Source organism: Amblyomma mixtum, chromosome 5, assembly GCF_055824585.1.
Source record: "Amblyomma mixtum isolate Tamu chromosome 5, ASM5582458v1, whole genome shotgun sequence".
Classification (NCBI taxonomy): Eukaryota; Metazoa; Arthropoda; class Arachnida; order Ixodida; family Ixodidae; genus Amblyomma; species Amblyomma mixtum.
In genome coordinates, this window is record NC_143016.1 from 190,298,865 (window position 1) to 190,321,401 (window position 22,537).

The window sequence follows — 22,537 nt, forward strand, 5'->3', positions numbered from 1 at the left end:
GAATGGGGTGGAGCGCATATGGTAGGTTCTCTCAGATCATGAATGGTAGCTTACCAATATCCCTGAAGAGAAAAGTATACAACAGCTGTATCCTACCGGTACTCACCTATGGGGCAGAAACGTGGAGGCTAACAAAGAGGGTTCAGCTTAAGTTAAGAACAACGCAGCGAGCTATGGAAAGGAAAATGATAGGTGTAACGTTAAGAGATCGGAAGAGGGCGGAGTGGGTGGGGGAACAAACGCGGGTTAATGACATCTTAGTTGAAATCAAGAGGAAGAAATGGGCTTGGGCAGGGCATGTAATGCGAAGGCAAGATAACCGCTGGCCCTTAAGGGTAACGGAGTGGATTCCAAGAGAAAGCAAACGTAGCAGGGGACGGCAGAAAGTTAGGTGGGCGGATGAGATTAAGAAGTTTGCAGGGATACAGTGGCGGCAACTGACAAAGGACAGGGTTAATTGGAGAGACATGGGAGAGGCCTTTGCCCTGCAGTGGGTGTAGTCAGGCTGATGATGATGATGATGATGAATATCTAAATCTTTTTCCGTTGACAACCTATATAACTGCCGTTGCCTCCTCCTCGCACATAGCCCTCGGACATTGATTGTGGCGAATCGCAAAGCTCTATCTGGGAGCGCCATTGTAGTATTGAAGGAGACCAAGAGGATGGTGCTTACCGTTGACAAGAAGCATCCTCAGAGCCAGAACAAGCGCTCGTCCAGTCACAAAACTTACAACTACGAGGCCGCCGGCGGCGGCGGATGCGTCGGCGGCGTCGGCGGCGGCGTCGTCGCCCTCGTCGTCGTCCTCCGGTCTGGAGGGATGTTCGGCCGAGGTCGCCACGTCGACCGACGCACGGGAGCTGCTTTTGACGGTGGCTCTCCGTTGACAGGCGGGCCAGAAGATGTGTCATCTTACTCGACGACTTCGTGCGAGCGTTTAGTCGCCGCGGCGGCGGTGCCCTCGTTTGATGTGTCCATGTTCAGCTCCAACTCGCTGGCGCTTCCCACCGATGTCGCGTTTATCTTCTCGTCCTGAACCAACCTCGCCGTCGATGGGTCTTCTGTTCTCGCAGGTGTGCCACTTTCTTCGAGGTTCGGAGTGCCTTGGCGTACTGATTCGCCCGAGGCTTGCTCAGCCGGCTCATTTCCAGCCGTAGCTTTGTCTTCTGACTCCGCCTTGGCTGCTGCTTCAGCATCAGCTTCATCCATTAGGAGCTCCGAGTTATCGTCACTCCTCGCGGGCCCTGCGACGCTGGCGTAGGTACGCACGCACTCGGTCTCGTCGTGGACAAAGCGACGACATAGCACACAGCGCGGTACCTTGCAGTCACGACGTATGTGGCCTGTGCTCTGGCATCGCAAGCAGAGGGGTGCCCTGCCCGGCACCACGACAAGGGCCAGCTCACCAGCGGTCCTAAGCTGATGCGGTATATCTTCCGGCTTCACACCGGCCTTGAGCTTCAAAGTCACGGTCCGGGTCGTCGAGCTCTTGTCAGACACACCATTCACCCTCCAACGCTCCTTGACCACATCTGTCGCTTTCCCGTACACTAGCAACGCCGCCCGCACGTCGTCGTCGGGGACGGTGGGCAGCAGCCAGTGCAGTTTCAACCGTAGGTCCTGGTGAGACGGGTCGATGAGAACGCAGCGATGGTTCTTCACTTGCACTTCGTTGTTGGCGAGCAGTCTTTGCACACCTGCGTCACACTTGAAGGTAACTGCCCACACGTGATTCATTTGATACGCCCCCAAGGCCGTAACCTCGGGGAGCAGATTCAAATTCACCAGCGTATCCCTGAAGTCTTCTACTCGGTAGGGCCGTGCTCTCACGTCCGCATGCATAAAAACGGTATTCAAAACCAAACGCCCTGAAGGCAGACTAGGCAAAACAACACGATACTCATCATCCGATGCAGAAGAAAACCTGTTACCGCGGCCGGACACGGCCGCTGATAACGCTCCAACGGAGCCCATTTCACACGCGTCCGTCCGCTATCGCGGCCGGAAGTCGAATCCCACGACTGCGGCTGTCTTCGGAACAGTGCATTAGGAACCTCTTTTTGTAGGTATGCCCTGCATGCGAATAAAAAATATGAGCCTGTCAATTAGGACACGCAGCCGACAGGATTCGAACCTGTGCGGGGAGACCCCAATGGATTTCGAGTCCATCGCCTTAACCACTCGGCCACGACTGCGGCTGTCTTCGGAACAGTGCATTAGGAACCTCTTTTTGTAGGTATGCCCTGCATGCGAATAAAAAACGTGAGCCTGTCAATTAGGACACGCAGCCGACAGGATTCGAACCTGTGCGGGGAGACCCCAATGGATTTCGAGTCCATCGCCTTAACCACTCGGCCACGACTGCGGCTGTCTTCGGAACAGTGCATTAGGAACCTCTTATTGTAGGTATGCCCTGCATGCGAATAAAAAATGTGAGCCTGTCAATTAGGACACGCAGCCGACAGGATTCGAACCTGTGCGGGGAGACCCCAATGGATTTCGAGTCCATCGCCTTAACCACTCGGCCACGACTGCGGCTGTCTTCGGAACAGTGCATTAGGAACCTCTTTTTGTAGGTATGCCCTGCATGCGAATAAAAAATATGAGCCTGTCAATTAGGACACGCAGCCGACAGCATTCGAACCTGTGCGGGGAGACCCCAATGGATTTCGAGTCCATCGCCTTAACCACTCGGCCACGACTGCGGCTGTCTTCGGAACAGTGCATTAGGAACATCTTTTGTAGGTATGCCCTGCATGCGAATAAAAAACGTGAGCCTGTCAATTAGGACACGCAGCCGACAGGATTCGAACCTGTGCGGGGAGACCCCAATGGATTTCGAGTCCATCGCCTTAACCACTCGGCCACGACTGCGGCTGTCTTCGGAACAGTGCATTAGGAACCTCTTTTTGTAGGTATGCCCTGCATGCGAATAAAAAACGTGAGCCTGTCAATTAGGACACGCAGCCGACAGGATTCGAACCTGTGCGGGGAGACCCCAATGGATTTCGAGTCCATCGCCTTAACCACTCGGCCACGACTTTTTTTTTTCTTTATTGCCGTCTGTGACATGATAAAAAATGTACAAATGATAAAAACATCAGCCTAATTCGGCTGACGTATCAGGGCTTAAAATCTTCTCAATGCGACCAGTTCATCAAATACAGTAATCCATTCAGGTGGGTCAGCTTGTGCTCGGTACATTTCTCTCAAGCTCGCAACACTTTCAATAAAGTTTTCGCGCACCGAGCGAACGTTAACATCCGCGTGTCGCACTTGCATCCGTGTCCTCCAGAGGCTGTGGAGGCCCAGAAGCATGATTAAATCATACGGTACTCCTGCTTCATTCTGAATTGGCAGGAATCTGATGCCGTAGGGGTCCAGGGGAAAATCTTTTTTGACTGTTCGTTGTAGCACATCCCAATAGAAAACGGGGTCCCAACAGTCCAGAAATACATGTTCTACTGTCTCAGGTTTTTTGCATAAGAGACAGTTTGTGGTCCATGGGACAAAAATCCCCTTTTCGTGCAGCCACGTTTTAACAGGAAGTGTATTCGAGTGCAATTTAAAGAAAAAAAGATTTCGTAGATGGGTTCACAGGCATATTTTTAACTCTCTTTAATACATCGTGCCCTGGGCCTCCACGATAAGGTAACCGGTAGATTGGGGTCGGTAACATGGTGTCCACCAGATCCTTATACAGCTTTTGCTTTGACACTTTAGATAAGTACTCAAGGGAAAATCGCACATGGAGCAGCCTAAAAGAGAGTACAACTTCTCGCATGTACCCATTGACAGTGCCACACATATTCGCACAAGATGAGACGACAAATTCAGGAAGAAGTCTCTGCAACCGCACTTGGATAACAGTCATAAGAAAATTATCCCTTTGATTTCGGAGAAAGAAAAAACGCGAAACAACTTGACGCAGAAATAAATGCACAAGGCCGAGGCCTCCTTTTTTCACTGAAAGAAACAAATTGGTACGGCTGGTTCTCTCCCAGTTTGACGACCAAATAAAAACAGCAAACACTCGATGCATCTTTTGAATACTGGCCCGAGATGCGCACAGCACATTCATGAAATACCATATTTTGGATACAAGGAAAAGATTGCAGACGGAGGCTCGCGCAAACATTGATAACTGCCTCCCTTTCCAGGCATCTGCTTTCTTCCTCGCCCTTGACGTATCTTCATTCCAGTGTTCACTTGCATCGCGATAATGCACTAAGGGGACGCCAAGATATTGCGTCGGCAAAGACGACCATCGCATCCTGGAAAAGTGTTCAGGCATCGCTTCCCAGTCGCCATGCCAAAAGCCAGAGCTTTTGTCCCAGTTTATGAGACACCCCGTTTGTTTGCAGAATTTATCCACTGTGCTGATCACCTCAGTAATGCTGCCTCTGTCTGAACAGAATACCGCAATATCGTCCGCATAAGCAAGGATTTTGACGTGAGTCGACTGCAATCGAAAGCCCGTGATGCTCTCACTTTTGATGATAGCGAAGCACAGTGGCTCCAAGTAGGCCGCAAACAGCAGAGGCGATAGCGGGCATCCCTGCCTTACTGACGAATGAACTGCTATCCTGTCTGTGAGGTCACCATTAACAATAATGCGCGTGGTGCAGTTTGCATATGCCATCTTAACACCTTCTGCAATAATACGGCCTACATTAGCGTGCTCCAAAATGCTGAAAATGACATCATGGGAAACGCGATCGAAGGCTTTTGCCAGATCTAGCTGCATCATAGCGATGCGGTCCCCGAGCACATCGCAACATTCCAGCACGGTCCGTGCGACGTGCACATTTGTGGCGATACTCCTACCTTTGATTCCGCAAGTCTGGTGCGGCCCAACCAATTTCGTAATTATGCTCTGCAATCTCTTTGCTAAAACCTTCATGTACAATTTATAGTTCACGTTGGTGAGGCTTATCGGGCGATAATTTCCCACCAACAACCTCTTTTCTGGGACATCTGATTTCGGAATCAGCACTATGTACGACGTGGTGAATGAGAGTGGCACTTGTTTTCTTTCGTAAGCTTCATCTAGAACTCGTAGCAGTAACTGAGCGACTGTGGGCTTAAATGCTTTGTAAAATTCGGCCCCTATTCCATCAGGTCCTGGAGCTTTTCCGGCTTGCAGGTCTTCGATTGCAGTCTCTATTTCTTTTGCAGTTATGGGCTGCTCAAGACGCTCCTTCACTTCGTCCTGAAGTCTCGGCAGGAGAGGCAAAAAGTCAACCAGGAAGGCCTCATTCATGTCACGCGTATGTCCAAGAAGCTCAATGTACTGCTCTTCAAATAGCTGCTTGATTGTCAAAGCGCCATTCGTGACTTCATCTCCGTTCCTTATCTGCCTGATTTCGTTTTGGCAAGCATAACGCTTTTCGTCACACAAAGCTCGCTTCGTCGGCGCTTCACCAGCCCACAGTTTCTGTGTCCTTGCGCGTATAACGGCAGCTTTATACCTTTCAGTGTCTAAGCGTTCGAGCAGGCTTTTCACCTCCCTTAGGTCCTTAGAAAACTTCCCAGGCTCGGAGCTTTCCATGCCTATTAAAAATTGCAGTTGCTCGCGAGCTGCTTTTTCTTCCTGTTTTTCTTCGTATCGCTTCAAGCAACTTTTTTCAATGGCCCTTCTTTTTATCCACTCCTTGAAATCTTCCCACTGAACCGCAACAACGCTGGGTCGCTCCTCAAGCAGCTTCTGCATTTCATCCGCAATATCAGTTACGAATTCCTCGTCCTCTAAAAGCTTTACATTAAATTTCCAGAGGTTCCAGTTAAATTTTGTTTTTTTTTTCTTTATGCCGAAACTTGCGATCACTAGGCAATGATCACTGAAAGCTACAGGTATAACTTTGCAACTCGTGCAAAGAGACACGAGATCAATGGATGTATAAATTCTATCCAACCTGGCATGACTATTACGCTGAAAATGAGTGAACTGAGGTTGATTCCCTTCGGTAAATATACTGCCAATATCCTCTAAGCTATTATCATAAGCCAGAGATTGAAGCAATTGAGCACTCTTGTCATGCACAGGCGTACCCTTCACTCGATCATTAGCGGCACACACACAATTAAAATCTCCCAACAGCAACAACACTCGGTCGCAAACAAGGTAGGGCTCCAAACGGGTAAAGAGATCAAAACGCTCAGATTCAACATTTGGAGCATACACACATATAATGCGCCAACATAAATTGGAAAAAGAAAAATCAACAACAATAAGCCGTCCACTAGGGCAAGAAAAAACCGACTCGACAGTGATGCCTAAATTATTTCGGACAAATAATACGCACCCACCCGAGGTGCCAACGGAATGGCAAACACAAACGTTAAAGGCTGCACGAAAGGTGGACACCATGCGATCAGTGGATTCCTCACTTTCGATCTTAGTCTCTTGGACTGCAACTATGTCAAGCGCGTTTTCAGCAAGCAGGCGGTTAAGCTGGCACTGACGCCGTCGTGCACCAAGGCCTCTCACATTCAAAGTTGCTACATGTAAAGCTGTGTCTAGTTTCATCGCCATGCCCTATGAAAAGGAGACTTGAGTCCCACAGTACCCCTCATAGTCAGCCGAGCAGTCTTCTTAAACTCACTGTGCATGAACGGTGTCGCCTTTCCAGATATCCGCGTGCAGGCGTCGGGAACCCATGGGTAATTCCTTCGCCAGCAGATCCAGATCCGTGCACGCAGTCTGATGGGTACCACTCCCCACCAAAAAAAAAGACAACAAGGAAAAAAAAAAGAAAAGCAAGAAAAAAAAACAGCACACATGCACATTGCAGAACTACGGAGGCGGTTTCCCCGCCTGCCTTGTCTCGGCCATGACGTTCGGCCGCGGCTTGAACATCGGACGCCGGATTCCCGGGGCCTTCGACGGCGGTTCGTCGCTGCCACCATCAAGATGCGTCTTTTCGCCGGCGCTTTCCTCGCGGGAGCGTTTTCCAGCCGTTAGGGTGCCAGCCTCCTCAGTGAAGTCCATGCCTTCGGTGTTGGCAGGTTCAGCGCTGTCCAGAGCTTCGGCCGCGGCTTCTGGCGCGCTCTTCGGCGCGCCATCGCCACCCTGTTGAAAGGCACTCTGAACTTGTACTACACTCGCCGGTACCTCACTTGACGACGCCTTCTGCTTCGACAAAACCGTAAGCGACGGCCCTTCCCTCGCTGCTGGTTGCCCGTCTGCACGGGCTGCATCTTCCGCATCAGCCTCGTCCATCAGCAACTCAGACTTGTCTACTCCTGTACCGGGGCCGGTAATGCTCGCGTAAGTGCGGGCACACTGTCCGTCTTCATGGCCGAACCGTCGGCAGGTTCCGCAACGCGGGACTCGGCATTCCTTACGGATGTGCCCCGTACTCCGACAGCGTAGGCACAACGGTGGTCTGCGCGGCACAGCAACGAGCGCCAGCTCACCGCTAACATTCAGCTGGTGCGGCAGGTCGTCCAGCTTCACGCCAGCTCTCAACTTCAACGTGACGAGTCTAGTAGTCGAGCCTTTTTCTGACATACCACTCACGCGCCAGCGCTCGCGGGCAACTTCCGTCACTTTTCCGTACGGCGCAAAGGCAGCCCGAACATCCTCGTCTGGCACGTTGTGTAGCAGCCAGTGAAGTTTCAGTCGCACGTCTTGGTTGGCCGGGTCAATCACCAAGCAGCGGCCTTTTTTCACTACCAGCTCACCTACATTAATAATCTTGGTCACCGCTTCAGCATCCTTGAGAGTGACGGCCCAGACGTGGCTCATCCGATACGCCCCCATTGCGATAACATCGGGGAGCAGCGACTGCTCTGCTAAAGCGTCGCGGAAATCTTCCACCCGGTACGGGCGGGCCCTGATATCGGCGTGCAAAAAAACCGTATTCAAAACGAACCGACCTGTAGGCAGTGCTGGCAAAACAACCTGGTAAGTATTTTCCTGTTGACTAGCCCTGTCGCCGCGGCCTGACACGGCCGCTGAAGCCGCTCCATCGGAGCCCTGCATCCTGCGTCCGTTCACTGGCGTGGCCGGAAGCAGAATCCCACTCGGCCACGACTGCGGCTGTCTTCGGAACAGTGCATTAGGAACCTCTTTTTGTAGGTATGCCCTGCATGCGAATAAAAAATGTGAGCCTGTCAATTAGGACACGCAGCCGACAGGATTCGAACCTGTGCGGGGAGACCCCAATGGATTTCGAGTCCATCGCCTTATCCACTCGGCCACGACTGCGGCTGTCTTCGGAACAGTGCATTAGGAACCTCTTTTTGTAGGTATGCCCTGCATGCGAATAAAAAATATGAGCCTGTCAATTAGGACACGCAGCCGACAGGATTCGAACCTGTGCGGGGAGACCCCAATGGATTTCGAGTCCATCGCCTTAACCACTCGGCCACGACTGCGGCTGTCTTCGGAACAGTGCATTAGGAACCTCTTTTTGTAGGTATGCCCTGCATGCGAATAAAAAATGTGAGCCTGTCAATTAGGACACGCAGCCGACAGGATTCGAACCTGTGCGGGGAGACCCCAATGGATTTCGAGTCCATCGCCTTAACCACTCGGCCACGACTGTTTTTTTTTCTTTATTTCCTTTTGCACAAGTACACACAATATTCACAAGTTGAAAACGCTTGGAAGCTTTCGGCGCGCGTGGGCATTTAAAACAGTTTAATATTGACAAGGTCATCTAATACAGGCAACCACTCTGGTGGTTCAGCCCGCACTTTGGAAGCCTCACGAAGAAATACAACACTTTCCTTGAAGTATTCTCTGGCAGGTTGGGGATTTACGTCTGCGTGGTGCACTGCCATTCTTGTTTTCCATATGCTATGAATACATAGTAGCATAATCATATCGTACGGCACCCCTTCGTGGTTTGAGGTCGGGAGGAAGCGGATGCCGTATGGCGTTACCGGCAAATCTTTTCTCAAAGTGCGCTGCAGTATGTCCCATAAGAATGTTGCATCTTCACAATCAAGAAAAATATGGTCAATAGTTTCTGGTTGCCTGCACGGTAAGCAGTCTATCGTCCATGGCACAAAGATACCCTTCTGCTCCAGCCATGGTTTAACGGGGAGGGTTCCGGTGTGCAAATGAAAGAAAAAAGTTTTCGCAGTAGGCCGCACTGGCATCCGCTTCACTCTTTTCAGTACGTCTTTGCCAGCCCCTGCTGAGTGAAAGGTGCGATACAATGGTTCTGGCATAGATACATCAACAACAGCGTTATACAATTGCTTTCGAGCCACGGTGCTCTGATACTCTAATGAGAATCGCGCAGCGAGGAACTGGAAAGACCAGACCACTTCTCGCAGGAAGCCTCGCACACTCGGTCCATTGACTTCGGCAGCAGACACTATGAACCCTGGCATCATGTTACAAAGTCGCGTTTGGATCACAGTACGAAGGAAACCGTTGCTTTGGTCTCGCACAAAGAGAAATCTAGAAACTACCTGTTTTAAAAGCAAGTGTGCCAAGCCTAGTGCGCACTCTTCACTGCGCGAAATAAATTTGTACGGCTCGTACGCTCCCATGTTGATCTCCATATATACACTGCAAGCACCCTATGCAGCCTTTGAATGCTTGCTCTCGTCGCACACAATGCCTGGAGGACGCACCATATCCTCGCTACCAAAAAGATATTGGACACAGTAGACCTTGCGAATATAGAAAGGTTTCGACCTCCAAACTTCGTAGATTTTTCCTTTATTTGTTCTGCTTCATTTCTCCAATAGTCATTTGTGTCTTTGTAGTGATTTAAACGTATTTCTAGATATTTCGTTGGATCCAATGTCCACTGCATGCTTTCGAAGACTGCCGGAGGAGTGTCCCATTCTCCATGCCAAAAAGCCTAAGGATTTGTCCCAATTGATAACGCTGCCTGTCACTTTGCAAAAATTAGTCGCAACGCTGACAGCCTTACTGATACTTGCTTGGTCAGAACAGAAAACCGCAATTTCGTCAGCGTACGAGAGCAGCTTAACTTCACTTGTGCTCAACTTGAAACCTTTTATTGCACTGGACGATATGATTTTCAAACAGAAAGGCTCCAGGTAGAGCGCGAACAGCAATGGAGATAAAGGACATCCTTTCCTGACAGAGGTCTTGATCTGAAAACTGACTGCTAAGGTTTTATTAATTATAATCCTGCTATAAATATCTGCGTAACACATTTCTACACCTTCCAGCAGCATTGTACCGATGTTAATGTGTTCTAAAATGCTGAAAAGGACATTATGAGCAACTCTATCGAAGGCCTTCTTCAGATCTAGTTGCAACATCGCTACCTTCCGGCATAAGGCATCGCAGCACTCTAGGACGGTTCTAGCTACGTGTATGTTCGTTAGAATGGATCTTCCTTTAATACCACAAGTCTGGTGCGGTCCCACAAGCCCAGCTATAATACTTTGAAGCCTTCTGCCTAAAATTTTTGCAAAGACCTTATAGTCCGTGTTCGTTAGGCTTATTGGTCGATATGATCGCACTGACAACAACGTAGCTTGGTCATCTGTTTTGGGGATCAACACAATGTGGCTTTGCCTAAAGGAAGGCGGTAATTTCTTAACTCTGTATGCTTCTTTGAAAACGTTATAAAGAACTACTGCTATCTTCGTTTTAAAGGTTTTGTAAAATTCTGAGCCAAAGCCATCAGGCCCTGGCGACTTCCCTGCGCTTAATTCATCAATCGCCCACTCTATTTCTGAAACGCTAATGGGCACTTCAAGATTTTTTTTTCCTTTTCTTCAAGCTTTGGCATGAGCCTAAGGAAATCTCTTTCAAACCCTTCTAGTATCTGTGGTTCGTGGCCAAGCAGTTCTTGATAATGGTCGACAAAAGCGCGGCGTATCAGTTCTTGGTCTTGCGCAACTTCATATCTGTATCTTATCGCTTTTATTTCATTGCGCGACGCGTAGCTTTTTTCGTTTGAAAGGGCACGTTTAGTCGGAGTTTCACCGATATATAGCCTTTCCGCCCGTGCGCGTACTACAGCTCCTCTGTATCTGTCTGTGTCAATTATTTCTAGTTTGCTTTTAACTTCTTTTATTTCTTTCGCAAACCTACCCGGGTCAATGGCTTCTACACTTAAATAAAAGTCAAGCTGACTTTGCAGTGCAGTTTCTTCTTTTTTCCGTATTCTCCGCAGCTCACTGGCTCTTTCAATGGCTGCTGTTTTTGGTTTGGTTTATGGGTTTTAACGTCCCAAAGCGACTGAGGCTATGAGAGACGCCGTAGTGGAGGGCTCCGGAAATTTCGTCCACCTGGGGTTCTTTAACGTGCACTGACATCGCACAGTACACGGACCTCTAGAATTTCTCCTCCAAAGAAATTCTAGCCGCCGCGGCCGGGATCGAACCCGCGTCTTTTGGGTCAGCAGCCGAGCACCATAACCGCTGAGCCACCGCGGCGGCTGCTGATATTTTTGCATTTTGCTTAAAATCTTCCCATGCTTGAACATAACACTGCGGTTCACTCGCTAGTAGATCTCTAATTATTTCTTTTATTTCCTTCACATACTGTTCATCATAGAGGATCTTAGCGTTGCATTTCCACAGCTCCCAGCTCAACTTGGCTGGTTTCCTTGGTCCTAGCGCACGCGTAACGAAGCTATGGTCACTAAAAGAAACGTTTTTGACGTCATATTTTGTGCAGTGAGATGACAGACCGGCCGAAACATATAGTCGATCTAGTCTAGCGTGACTGTTTCGCTGGAAGTGCGTAAAGCGAGGCACTGTACCGTTTGACAGAAAACACCCTACATCTTGTAATAGGTAGTCTTCCGTTAGCGAATTCAACACGGATACGCTCGCGTCTCGTATCGGTAAATCTGTCATTCTGTCTTCAACTCTACATACGCAGTTGAAGTCTCCCATCATTATAATAACCCTGTCACAGTTCAGATGGCATTCAACACTTTCAAAAACACTCTGCGCTCGTTTGCTGCATTTGGAGCGTATATGTCAACTATACGAAACTTCTGGGCATGCAGCGTTATGTCACATACAATGAGCCTTCCAGAAGGGCACGCGGACACACTATCAACAGTTATTTCTCTGGTACGCTTCAGAAACGGAGCACAATCACCGGCTGTGCCAATTGCATGGGAAACACACACATTATAATACGTCCTGAACGGTTCAACCATGCGGTTCGTTCCTTCCGCGCTTTCAACCTTTGTTTCCTGTATAGCAATTACATCCAAATCATTTTCCATAAAAAGCCGACTCAGTTGATATTGTTTTCTGCGCGCCGACAAGCCTCGCACGTTAAGCGTGCCTACATACAGAGGTGTTTGGAGAGTTACTGCCATTTCTTTGCCGTTTTAATTTCCACATACGAATCGCATGATAGCACTTTGATTATCACGAGACAGCCAAACACTCACGTTTTTAGAGCATGTTCCACCCGCTCGAGCCATTTTGGTTGACACTTCGAGTTCGCCGTTGTGGCCTCGACGCACTGCCTTTCTGGTCGGTTCCGGTGTTGCACTGTCCGGCTGGAAAAAAGACGCCACGTCACGTAGCCGGTGGTACCGGCGGTTTCCGCTCGGGCCGCAGCTCGAGCGGTATTTTCGGCGCTGGCTTGAGGGTTGGCCTTCGAGTGGGTGTGGTCTTCACCGGCGGCTCATCGGTTGCAGTCTGGCTGGTCTTGTGCCCGTCTTTGACGTCTTCATGCAGCCGTTTTGACGCAAGACTGCTGGCATTAGTCATGGTCACGTCTGTTAGTTCAGGCACTCCCTCGACCTCTTCACACGGTGCATTGCCTCTGTTCATTGGGTCACTCGTCAGCAGAGCCTCTTTGGTATCGGTCGAAGCGTTGGCATTCACTTTCTCATTTGAAGGTGCATCCACTTCGTGCGCCTGTGCAGCCCTACCTTCGCCAAGAGTTAGCGAGGTATCTGCCTCAGGCGTAGTTTCTGCCGCGTCTGCCTCATCCATTAGATGCTCTGTCGACAGTTCTTCGTTTGCTTTCAGGCCTGCCACGTTTGCGTAGGTACGCACGCATGTGCTTTCATCATGGCCATATCGCTGACACTTGGTACAACGTGGCACTCGGCGGTCACGCCTAATATGACCCGTAGCATGGCACCTCAAGCACAGCGGGGGCCGTCCAGGAATGACGAGAAGAGCCATGATTCCTGCGACTCGCAGCTGATGGGGCAGATCTTCTATCGTCACACCAGGCTTGAGCTTGAGGCCAACCGTGCGCGTAGACGAGCCTTTGTCTGCAATTCCCTGTACTCGCCAGCGTTCCTTGTAGACATCAGTCACTTTTCCGTACGGTGCCAGCGCAGAGCGTACTTCTTCCGCTACGTTATGTAGCACCCAGTAAAGCAGTAAAGCTTGACACGTACTTCTTGGTTTCCAGGGTCAACAACAAGGCACCGTTTCTCTTTAACCTTTACTTCGCCGGTTTGCACCATCTTCTTAGCAGCTTCGGCACTTTTAAAAGTGACGGCCCAAACGTGGTTCATCTGGAACGCCCCCAGAGCTATCACTTCAGGGAGCACTCCTAGATGAACTAACAAGCCCCGAAAGTCTTCCACCCGGTAAGGCCTGGCTTTCAAATCCCCGTGAAGAAAAACAGTATTCATAACAGATGCACCTGTTGGCATTGGCGGTAGAACAACTTGATAATCCTGGCAAAGAACCTTTTACCGCGGCCCTGCTGGGCCGCTGACACCGCTCCGACGGAGCTCATGATAACGCGTCCGTTCGCTAGCGCGGCCGGAAGCAGAATCACTCGGCCACGACTGCGGCTGTCTTCAAAACAGTGCATTAGGACCCTCTTTTTGTAGGTATGCCCTGCATGTGAATAAAAAATGTGAGCCCATCAACTAGGACACGCAGCCGACAGGATTGGAACCTGTGCGGGGAGACCCCAATGAATTTCGAGTCCATCGCCTTAACCACTCGGCCACGACTTTTTTTTCTTTATTGCCTGGCTCAGACACAAAAATAACAGTAACACACGCGAACATATATACACAGCGTTCAAACAGCCTGTACCCGCGAGGGGGAGGCATTGCCATGTTAAAATTCCTTGAGTACCGTCAAGGGCTCCAGCCTTGACAGCCACTCGGGAACACATGTTTGTAATTTCACCGTCTCCAGCCATATCTGTACACTTTCACGGAAATACATGCTTGCCGGTCTTGCATCCGAATCGCAGTGATAACCGGACATTGGAGAGCGCCATTTACTGTGGAGGCACAGTAACATAACCTGGTCTAATGGAACGTCATCCTGGTTACTCGTTGGCAAGTACCTAATGCCATGAGCATCGAGTGGCAACTCTTTTTTAAGTGTCCTTTGAAGCACATCCCACAAATACACCCCCTCCCAGCAATGAAGAAACACATGATCTATTGTCTCCGGCTGTTTACAAATGAGACAGTGGGCGCCCCACGGAAGGAACAAGCCCTTTTCCTCCAGAAATGATTTTACCGTCAATGTACCAGTGTGTAACATGAAGAAAAATGTTTTTGCTCCTGCTGAAACTTTCATTTTCTGTACACGTTTCAATACATTACTGCCTTTGCCTTCATAGTACAGGGCCCTGTACAAGGGCACCGGGAACACTACATCACAAATATTCTTGTATAATGTTTTCTTGTCAACTTTACTCAAATACTCCATCGAAAAACGTACGCTAAGGAATTTCACACTTAGAACAATCTCTCTAAAGAACCCAAAAATACGGCCAGGCATACATCGGGTGTGAACCACAACATCAGGCAACGCTCGACCTAGCCTTTGTTGGCAAATAGCTCGCAGGAATGGGTCTATTACATCCCTAAAAAAAAATAAACCGGTTCACGATCGGGCGTACAAATAAATGGCCCAACACAAGCCCGCCATACTTCACCTGCCTAAACAAATTTGTCCTCCTGCACCTCTCCATACTGGGGGCCCAAATGAACACGGCAAAAATTCGGTGCAGTTTTTGCACATTAACACGAGAACAATGCAACACTTTCATCACGTACCACAACTTGCTGATTAAAAAAAGGTTACAAACTGTTGGTCTTGCAAATATTGACAAGTGGGCGTTTTTCCATTTCTCCGCTTTCTCGCGGGTTTCTTGGATCTTCTGTGTCCAGTATGGCTCGGTATCCTTATAAAACTCTAAAGGCACTCCGAGGTATTTGACAGGCGTTGTAGCCCATGACATATTAGCAAATGTCTCCGGGGTTGACGGCCATTCTCCATGCCAAAACCCCAGGCACTTACCCCAGTTAACTCGGCTTCCTGTGACTTCACTAAAATGTTTCACAGTATCGACTGCCCTCTTTATACTTTCCTCATTTACACAAAAAACCGGTACATCATCTGCGCAGGCCAGTAGTTTCATTTCAGTAGACTGCAGTCGGAAACCATCAATGCTTTTGTTTTGTACAATGCTTAAACACAAAGCTTCAATATAAATACAGAACAAAAGAGGGCTGAGGGGGCAACCTTGGCGCACCGAACGTAGTACGCTGATGGGGGCCCCCAATGACTTATTGACAATTAATCTCGTAGTGCAGTTACGGTACGCCAAGGCCACTCCCTCTCGATTAACTGTACCAATATTAATGTAGTCTAAGATACTAAACAGAATGTTATGTGACACGCAATCGAAAGCCTTTTCCGAATCCAACTGCAGCAATGCAACACGTTCGCGTGTGGCATCACAGCATTCGAGCACACATCTTGCTTTATGGATGTTCTGAAAAATAGATCGTCCTGTGATCCCACACGTTTGGTGGGGGCCAACTATTTCGGCTATAACTGTTTGTAACCTGCCAGCAAGCACCTTCATATAAATCTTATAATCAACGTTCGACAGAGCAACGACACCCACTTCAGCTTATCTGGTTGGTCAGTTTTTGGGATAAGCACAGTATGCGACGACCCGAACGATGCTGGCAACGACTTCAGTTCATAGGCCTCATTGACATCTTATTAACAGTATAGAAGCCATTCAGAATCGTGCCGCTCGCTTTGTAACTAGTTGTTACCAATTTCCCAGCAGCATCTCCGGTATAAAACGTCAGATTAACTGGGAGGACCTTTCCCTGCGCCGTGAACGATTTCGCCTTTTATTCTTGCGGGACGTTCTGTACAACGAAACACCGTTAGCTAAAAGTAGATATTTACAGACACCGAGTTATGTATCTGAGCGGCGAGATCACAGCCTAAAGATTAAAGAAATTTTTGCCCGCACATCTGTTTATAAGAAGTCGTTTTTTCCGTGCACTATCAGTAAATGGAACCAGCTGCGTCCTGACATTGTTGAAACTGCTGATCGTGCAAAGTTTGTCGATGCACTTAGTCATTACGCGTAACTTTCTTCATTTTTCCCCTTTGTGTCTACTGATTGATTACCCGTGTATGTTGCGTGTGTTTATTTATTACTTTGGAGCAATTATTGATTGCCCGCGTTTGTTTCTTGTATTTGTTATCACTCTGATGCTTTGAAATGGGTTTCTATCGTTCCTCAATTCTGCAATGCCCATCAGGACAATGTATTTGATGCCTGTACTGTTTACACTTTAGAACTTTGGCGCTGACAAGTGTTCCAGTTTTCTGCCTCGTCCCCCCTACTGTAATGCCCACCAGGGCGATATGTAGGTACTTGAATAAATAAATAAATAAATAAATTAAATAAGGCATACAACAGTGCTGATAACTGTTCCTTGAATGCTTTGTAGAAAGCTGCACTCAGGCCATCGGGCCCGGGTGATTTTCCCGGATTTAAGTTATTTATTGCCTGCTGCACTTCTTGTTCACTTATTGGCCGCTCAAGGTTAGCTTTTTGCTCGTCGTCAATTTTTGGCATCGCCTCAAGAAAGGATTCTTTAAATCGGTCCAACTTGACACTGTTGCAAGAAAAGAGCTGTTGGTAGTGCTCAAAGAAAGCTTTCGCGATTCCTTCGTTATCTGTTTCTGTGCCGCCCGCCCATTCAATCTCTCCCACGTCATTACGCCTAGCGTTCGCTTTTTAAATTCCAAAAGATCTTTTTGTTGGCGTCTCGCCCATGGCCACTTTCTCCGCTCTCGCGCGCACAAGTGCCCCGCGATAACGGTCTTCGTCAATCAGTTGAAGGTTTTTATTTTATTTTTCTAACATCGTCCATGTACAAACCCGGCGCATTACATTCCAGAGCTAGCAATTTCTCAAGCAGTGCCGTTACATTCATTTCATTTTGTTTTTCTTTATACCGTATACAGCTGGATTGTTCAACAGCTTTTACCTTAATTTGTTGTTTGCAAAGTTCCCATTCTTGACCCAGTCCTTGCTTTGTATCCAGAGCAACGTTATTAATTTCCGCTTCTACGAGTCTAGTAAACTGATCATCCTCTAACAGTTTATTGTTTATCTTCCAAAGGTCCCACTGAAAACAACCGCCTCTCTTTCTGGTTCCAATCGTACACTGAACCACGCAGTGATCCGAATATGTTACGGGCAGAACATCATAGCAGTGACACTTTGGGACCAGTTCTGCAGATATGTAAATCCTGTCTAGGCGGGCGTGACTAGACCGCTGGAAATGCGTGTACTGAAGTTGCCCATTGCTCATAAAACATTCCGCCACGTCCTCCAAGGCAAACTCGTCAATCGTGCGCGACAAAATTTCCGTGCTCTTATCTCTAAAAGCAGGCGGGCTAGTTTTATCAGCGGAGCTCAAAACACAATTGAAGTCACCCATAAAGACAAGTTGCTTGTCCCTGTTTACGTACTGCTGCACTAAATCAAACAGAGCTACCCTTTCATCGACAAAAGTAGATGCATATACACAGACAACACGCCATTGGATAGACCAGAGACTAAAATCGAGGACCACTCCCCTACCTGACAGAAAAGAAGCATGCGCTTGTACAAGACCTGGCAGCTTTTTGACGAACAAGACACATCCTCCCGAAGTGCCAACCGCGTGGCTCAAAACTGCATAAAACCGGGACGTGAAACGCTGCACCATGGTCTCTCTTTCGCCCTCGACGTTCGTCTCTTGAACACCTAGAATATCGATGTCGTAGTCATTTAAGAGGCGCAATACTTGGTTCTGTTTCCTTTTCGCGGCTAAAACCCGTACGTTAAATGTGGCAATTTTTAGCGACTGTGCAGAAGCCATTTCGTTACAGAGAAAAAAGGCCGAGAGCATGGTGCTTACCTTTCACGTCTAGCATAAAGCTAGAAGCCTTCGTTGGTGCCAGAGCCATGCCCTTGGACTGGCGAATCTTGCGTTGGGGGCGGTTTTTCGACGGCTCTCTTGTCCGTCGGGACATTCGGTTTGGGTTTGAAAGTCGGCCTCCTCCCTAGTGGCGCTTTCGCTGGCGGCTCCTCGATGCAAGCTGCCTCCGCCTTTTCCTTTTCACTGCCGCTCTCGTCGTGGGCTCGCTTCGCCGGTCCGGGGACGCTGGTCGCTCGGCCGCCACTCTTCTCAAGAGGTTCCAGCTTACTCGTTGACTCCGTTACCTCAGCGTTTGGAAAGCGCTCAGCCTCGCTTTCCATGCCTTCCCCCGAATCTTCGTTGCCAGGTGTTGTGCCTCCCTTGCCTGACAGACAGAGTGCCTCGTTCCCACCCCCCGGAAGCACTTGCTTGCCCATAGTTACAGCTGGCTTTCCCGCTTCACCAACGCCTCTTGCTGCTTCTTCAGTCTCAGCGACATCCATTTGGTGCTCCGCCGAGGCCTCCCTCGTTGAAGGTCCTGTAGCCGCCGCATAGGTTCGTACGCATTCAGAGTCAACATGACCGAACCACTTACATACCGGGCAGCGCGGAATCTTACATTCCCGGCGTACATGACCGGTACCGTGGCAGCGCAGGCACTACATTGACCGACCAGGCACAACCACGAGGGCCAACTCTCCTGCAACTCTTATCTGGTGGGGCAGGTCCTCTATCTTCATCCCAGGCTTCAACTTTAGGAGCACGGTCCTCGTAGTTGAACCCTTTTCGTGAACGCCTTGGACCCGCCACCTCTCACGGGTAACTTCGGTCCCCTGACCGAAAGCCGCAAACGCAGTTCGGATGTCTTCATCGGCAACTCCATGCAACATCCAATGAAGCCGGAGCTTCACCTGTTGATCCTCAGGGTCGATGATGATGCACCGGCGCCCTTTCACTAGAAGTTCTTTGACGGCAAGCAGCCGCTTGGTTGCTTCGACGCTGCTCAAAGCCACGTCTCACACGTGGTTGATTTGATACGCCCCCAGAGCCACCACGTCTGAGAGCGTACCAGTCTTCGCCAAGTCGTCCCGGAAATCTTCAACCCTAAAGGGTCGCACACGTACGTCTCCGTGCAAAAAAACAGTGTTCAAAACAACACGTCCGGTGGGCAGGTTCGGCGAAATGATCTGATATTCCTTATCATCGTTTCCTTCAAGCCTGTTACCGCAGCCAGCCTGGGCCGCTATCGCCGCTCCGCCGGAGCTCATGATTACTCGTACGTACACGCCGGCGGCCGGAAATAGAATGACTCGGCCACGACTGCTGACGTCTTCGCAACAGTGCATTTCTAATCTCTTTTTGTAGGTAAGACCTGTACTTGAATAAAAAATGTGAGCCCATCAACCAGGACACGCAGCCGACAGGATTCGAACCTGTGCAGGGAGACCCCAATGGATTTCAAGTCCATCGCCTTAACCACTCGGCCACGACTGCTGACGTCTTCGCAACAGTGCATTTTTAATCTCTTTTTGTAGGTATGACCTGTATTTGAATAAAAAAAATGTGAGACCATCAGCCAAAGCACGCAGCCGACAGGATTCGATCCTGTGCAGGGGGACCCCAATAGATTTCAAGTCCATCGCCTTAACCACTCGGCCACGACTTTTTTTTCTTTATTGCCGATCTTGACACAGAACCAAAATTACAAAAAAATGTAAAACACCTCAGCCCAATGCGGCTGATACAAGGATGATTAAAATCTTTTCAATACAGCCAAGTCATCTAGTACAGAAAGCCCGTCAGGCTGTTCAGCTTGTACTCGGTATACTTCTCTCAGGCACACGACACTTGCAATGAAGTTTTCTCGCACAGACCGCACGTTTAGATCTGCATGCCGCACCTGCATTCTGGTTTTCCACAAGCTGTGGAGGCTGACCAGCATCAGTAAGTCATAAGGCACTCCTGTTTCATTTTGAATGGGCAAAAATCTAATACCGTAGGGGTCCAGGGGTAGATCTTTCTTGATAGTGTAAGCACAACATGCGACCTTCGTCTTCATCTGTACATATCCATCATCATCGCTTATCTTCTTCTTCGACGGGTTGGTCGCCATATTTGCGGGTGCCATTAAAGGTCGCTCCATCCTGCGCTCTGTCTCCCGTCTCACAAGTGGTGGAGTGTGCTCTCGATCCCTGCGTCCTCTCCGCCGCCAGACTGCAGCTACGTTCCGGTCGCCACCTGCACGTACCATCCGCACCGATGGATACCGTCAGCGACAACACCACTCGTACTCCCGATGGGCCCCCCGTTCTTCTTCCTCTCGATTCTAACCGTCTGGAGCCAGAAATGATGACCCAACCCAGTCCTTCCCAATCTTCTGGACACCCCACTTGGACCATCACCACACTCCAGCGCGAGCCTCCTATTTTTGCTGGTCTTCGTGGGGACGATGTCGAGGACTGGCTCGACCAATATAACCAGGTCAGTGCCTATAATCGTTGGGACTCAACGATGAAACTCGGAAACGTGCCCTTTTACCTCACTGCCGTGGCCAAGACTTGGTTCGTCAACCACAAAGATGCCATCCCGGACTGGGCTCACTTCTCGGCACAGATACGACAAATTTTTGGCACATCTGGTGCAAGCCCCGCTGTCTTCAAAACAAAGCTAGATACGCGTGTTCAGCTACCCGGTGAGTCCTACACATCCTACATTGAAGACGCGCTTGCCCTGTGTCGACGTGTCAACAGCGCTATGCCAGAGAACGATCGGGTACGTCATCTTCATAAAGGGCTTGGATCATTTGCTTTCACTACGCTTGCTGCTCAGAATCCAACGTCAGTCCAAGACATCCGAACCACTTGCCATCGTCTTGACGACCTTCAGACACTTCGCTTAAAAGACACCTGGGACACCTCAATTTCACCCGACGTGGACTTACGCTCCCTCATTCGCTCCATTATCCGGGAGGAACTGCACGGCTCCACCTTACCGCCAGTCGACTCCCACCCGCCCCCAGCCCCGCCGTCCTCGCCTTTGCGTGATCTCATCAAAGACGAGCTCGCTTCGGTCACTGGTCCCTTGGCTGCGGAACCACCTGTACCGCGTTTTGGACGTACCTATGCCCAGGTTGCTGCGACGCCTCCTGCTGCTGTTTACTCGTCCCACCAACAGCCCGTCCAGCAAACTCCGGTCTCTGTGTCCCCGAGCCCCGCTGTGTCCTGTTTGGAGTCCGCCTGCACGTCGGCCGGTGTGTCACTACTGCGGAATTCGCGGACATGTTGCCCGTGTATGCCGTCGGCGTCAGCGCGACGAGCGCGACGAGCGCGACTGGTACCCAGACTTTCGCAACGGAGCTACGTACTCGTCACCTGCTTACCGCCCGACGTTTGCCACCAGTCCTCCTCGTCGCCCATCGTACGGGGACTTCTCCCACGACGCTCCACACTCGTCGTACGCTTACCGCCCACCGATTACCGACCACACTAATTATCGTCCCTCCTCTCCCTCTAACTCTCCGGACCACTCCTCGACCGTCAGGTCGTCGCGCCGCCGCTGCCGATCGCCTTTCCGCCGCTCCTCGTCGCCCCTACGCCCATCATCCTCTCAGACAACTGGCCACGCGAAAAACTAAATTGTGCAGTTTCCGGAGGTAAAATTGCACCGCACGCCGACCTCTCAATTCCTCCTGCACAGCCATCGAACATGTTAACCGTTGACATTGAAGGCACTGTAGTAGAAGCATTGATCGATACGGGCGCCGCCATTTCTGTAATTAGTTCTGCTTTATGTTCTCGTTTTCGCAAGGTGCGCACCCCTTACAGTGGTCCTTCTCTCCGTGCTGCCAATGATGAATCAATGCGTCCTTCCGGATTGTGTACAGCACGAGTCACTATCGACGGCATCCTGCACTACATAGTATTTGCTGTGCTTCCCTCCTGTGCTTATCCCCTCATCCTCGGCTGGGACTTCCTCAACTCTGCGCAAGCCGTAATTACCTGCTGTCCCCCTACTCTACAAGCTACTGAATCCGACCTTTCTGCCGTTTCTGTCCTGCCTTATCATCTGGTTACCACCGCTGATCACGTACTTTACCCCGGCTGCGAAGATGTCCTCTCTGCTGCTTCTGCCCACGTCAACGCTGGGGACGTTTTCGTCACACCAAGCCCTCGTCTTTTCTCAAGGGGCATCTTTCTCGCCGCGTCCCTGCTCCGCTTCACCAATGGGTCTTCACTACTGACTGCCTTCAACACTACGCCGGAACCCATTCTTCTGCGTCAAGGCACAACAGCCATCGCTTCTGTGGATACCACTCAACCTGTGGCCGTTCTTTCCTCTGCCCCATCAAGCTTCGCTCTTTCGACCCCTGCCTCTGCCTCTGCATCTATTTCAGCTACTATCAGCC

General features: G+C 49.8%; 1 protein-coding gene, 9 non-coding genes and 1 pseudogene across 10 annotated transcripts; all 11 read right to left on the bottom strand.

Moving 5' to 3' along the window:
- Positions 1-913: 913 nt before the first annotated feature.
- Positions 914-1,975, bottom strand: LOC149345233 (uncharacterized). Its single transcript, XM_089547393.1, has one exon. It carries the CDS (start codon positions 1,973-1,975, stop codon positions 914-916), a length of 1,062 nt encoding a protein of 353 aa, XP_089403519.1.
- Positions 1,976-2,114: 139 nt separating this feature from the next.
- On the bottom strand, positions 2,115-2,196 carry TRNAS-CGA (transfer RNA serine (anticodon CGA)). The gene has a single exon. It is a non-coding gene; the product is annotated as a tRNA-Ser (tRNA).
- Positions 2,197-2,284: 88 nt separating this feature from the next.
- Positions 2,285-2,366, bottom strand: TRNAS-CGA (transfer RNA serine (anticodon CGA)). The gene has a single exon. It is a non-coding gene; the product is annotated as a tRNA-Ser (tRNA).
- An 88-nt stretch (positions 2,367-2,454) lies between these two features.
- Positions 2,455-2,536, bottom strand: TRNAS-CGA (transfer RNA serine (anticodon CGA)). The gene has a single exon. It is a non-coding gene; the product is annotated as a tRNA-Ser (tRNA).
- An 88-nt stretch (positions 2,537-2,624) lies between these two features.
- On the bottom strand, positions 2,625-2,706 carry TRNAS-CGA (transfer RNA serine (anticodon CGA)). Its single transcript has one exon. It is a non-coding gene; the product is annotated as a tRNA-Ser (tRNA).
- An 87-nt stretch (positions 2,707-2,793) lies between these two features.
- TRNAS-CGA (transfer RNA serine (anticodon CGA)) lies at positions 2,794-2,875 on the bottom strand. The gene has a single exon. It is a non-coding gene; the product is annotated as a tRNA-Ser (tRNA).
- A 213-nt stretch (positions 2,876-3,088) lies between these two features.
- On the bottom strand, positions 3,089-4,139 carry LOC149345239 (uncharacterized; annotated as a pseudogene).
- Positions 4,140-8,131: 3,992 nt separating this feature from the next.
- On the bottom strand, positions 8,132-8,213 carry TRNAS-CGA (transfer RNA serine (anticodon CGA)). Its single transcript has one exon. It is a non-coding gene; the product is annotated as a tRNA-Ser (tRNA).
- Positions 8,214-8,301: 88 nt separating this feature from the next.
- Positions 8,302-8,383, bottom strand: TRNAS-CGA (transfer RNA serine (anticodon CGA)). Its single transcript has one exon. It is a non-coding gene; the product is annotated as a tRNA-Ser (tRNA).
- An 88-nt stretch (positions 8,384-8,471) lies between these two features.
- TRNAS-CGA (transfer RNA serine (anticodon CGA)) lies at positions 8,472-8,553 on the bottom strand. Its single transcript has one exon. It is a non-coding gene; the product is annotated as a tRNA-Ser (tRNA).
- Positions 8,554-19,544: 10,991 nt separating this feature from the next.
- Positions 19,545-19,626, bottom strand: TRNAS-UGA (transfer RNA serine (anticodon UGA)). Its single transcript has one exon. It is a non-coding gene; the product is annotated as a tRNA-Ser (tRNA).
- Positions 19,627-22,537: the final 2,911 nt, after the last annotated feature.

Bases quoted from the DNA above. Each gene is read 5' to 3' on its own strand.
- LOC149345233 (XM_089547393.1), bottom strand. From the start codon at position 1,975: ATGGGCTCCGTTGGAGCGTTATCAGCGGCCGTGTCCGGCCGCGGTAAC.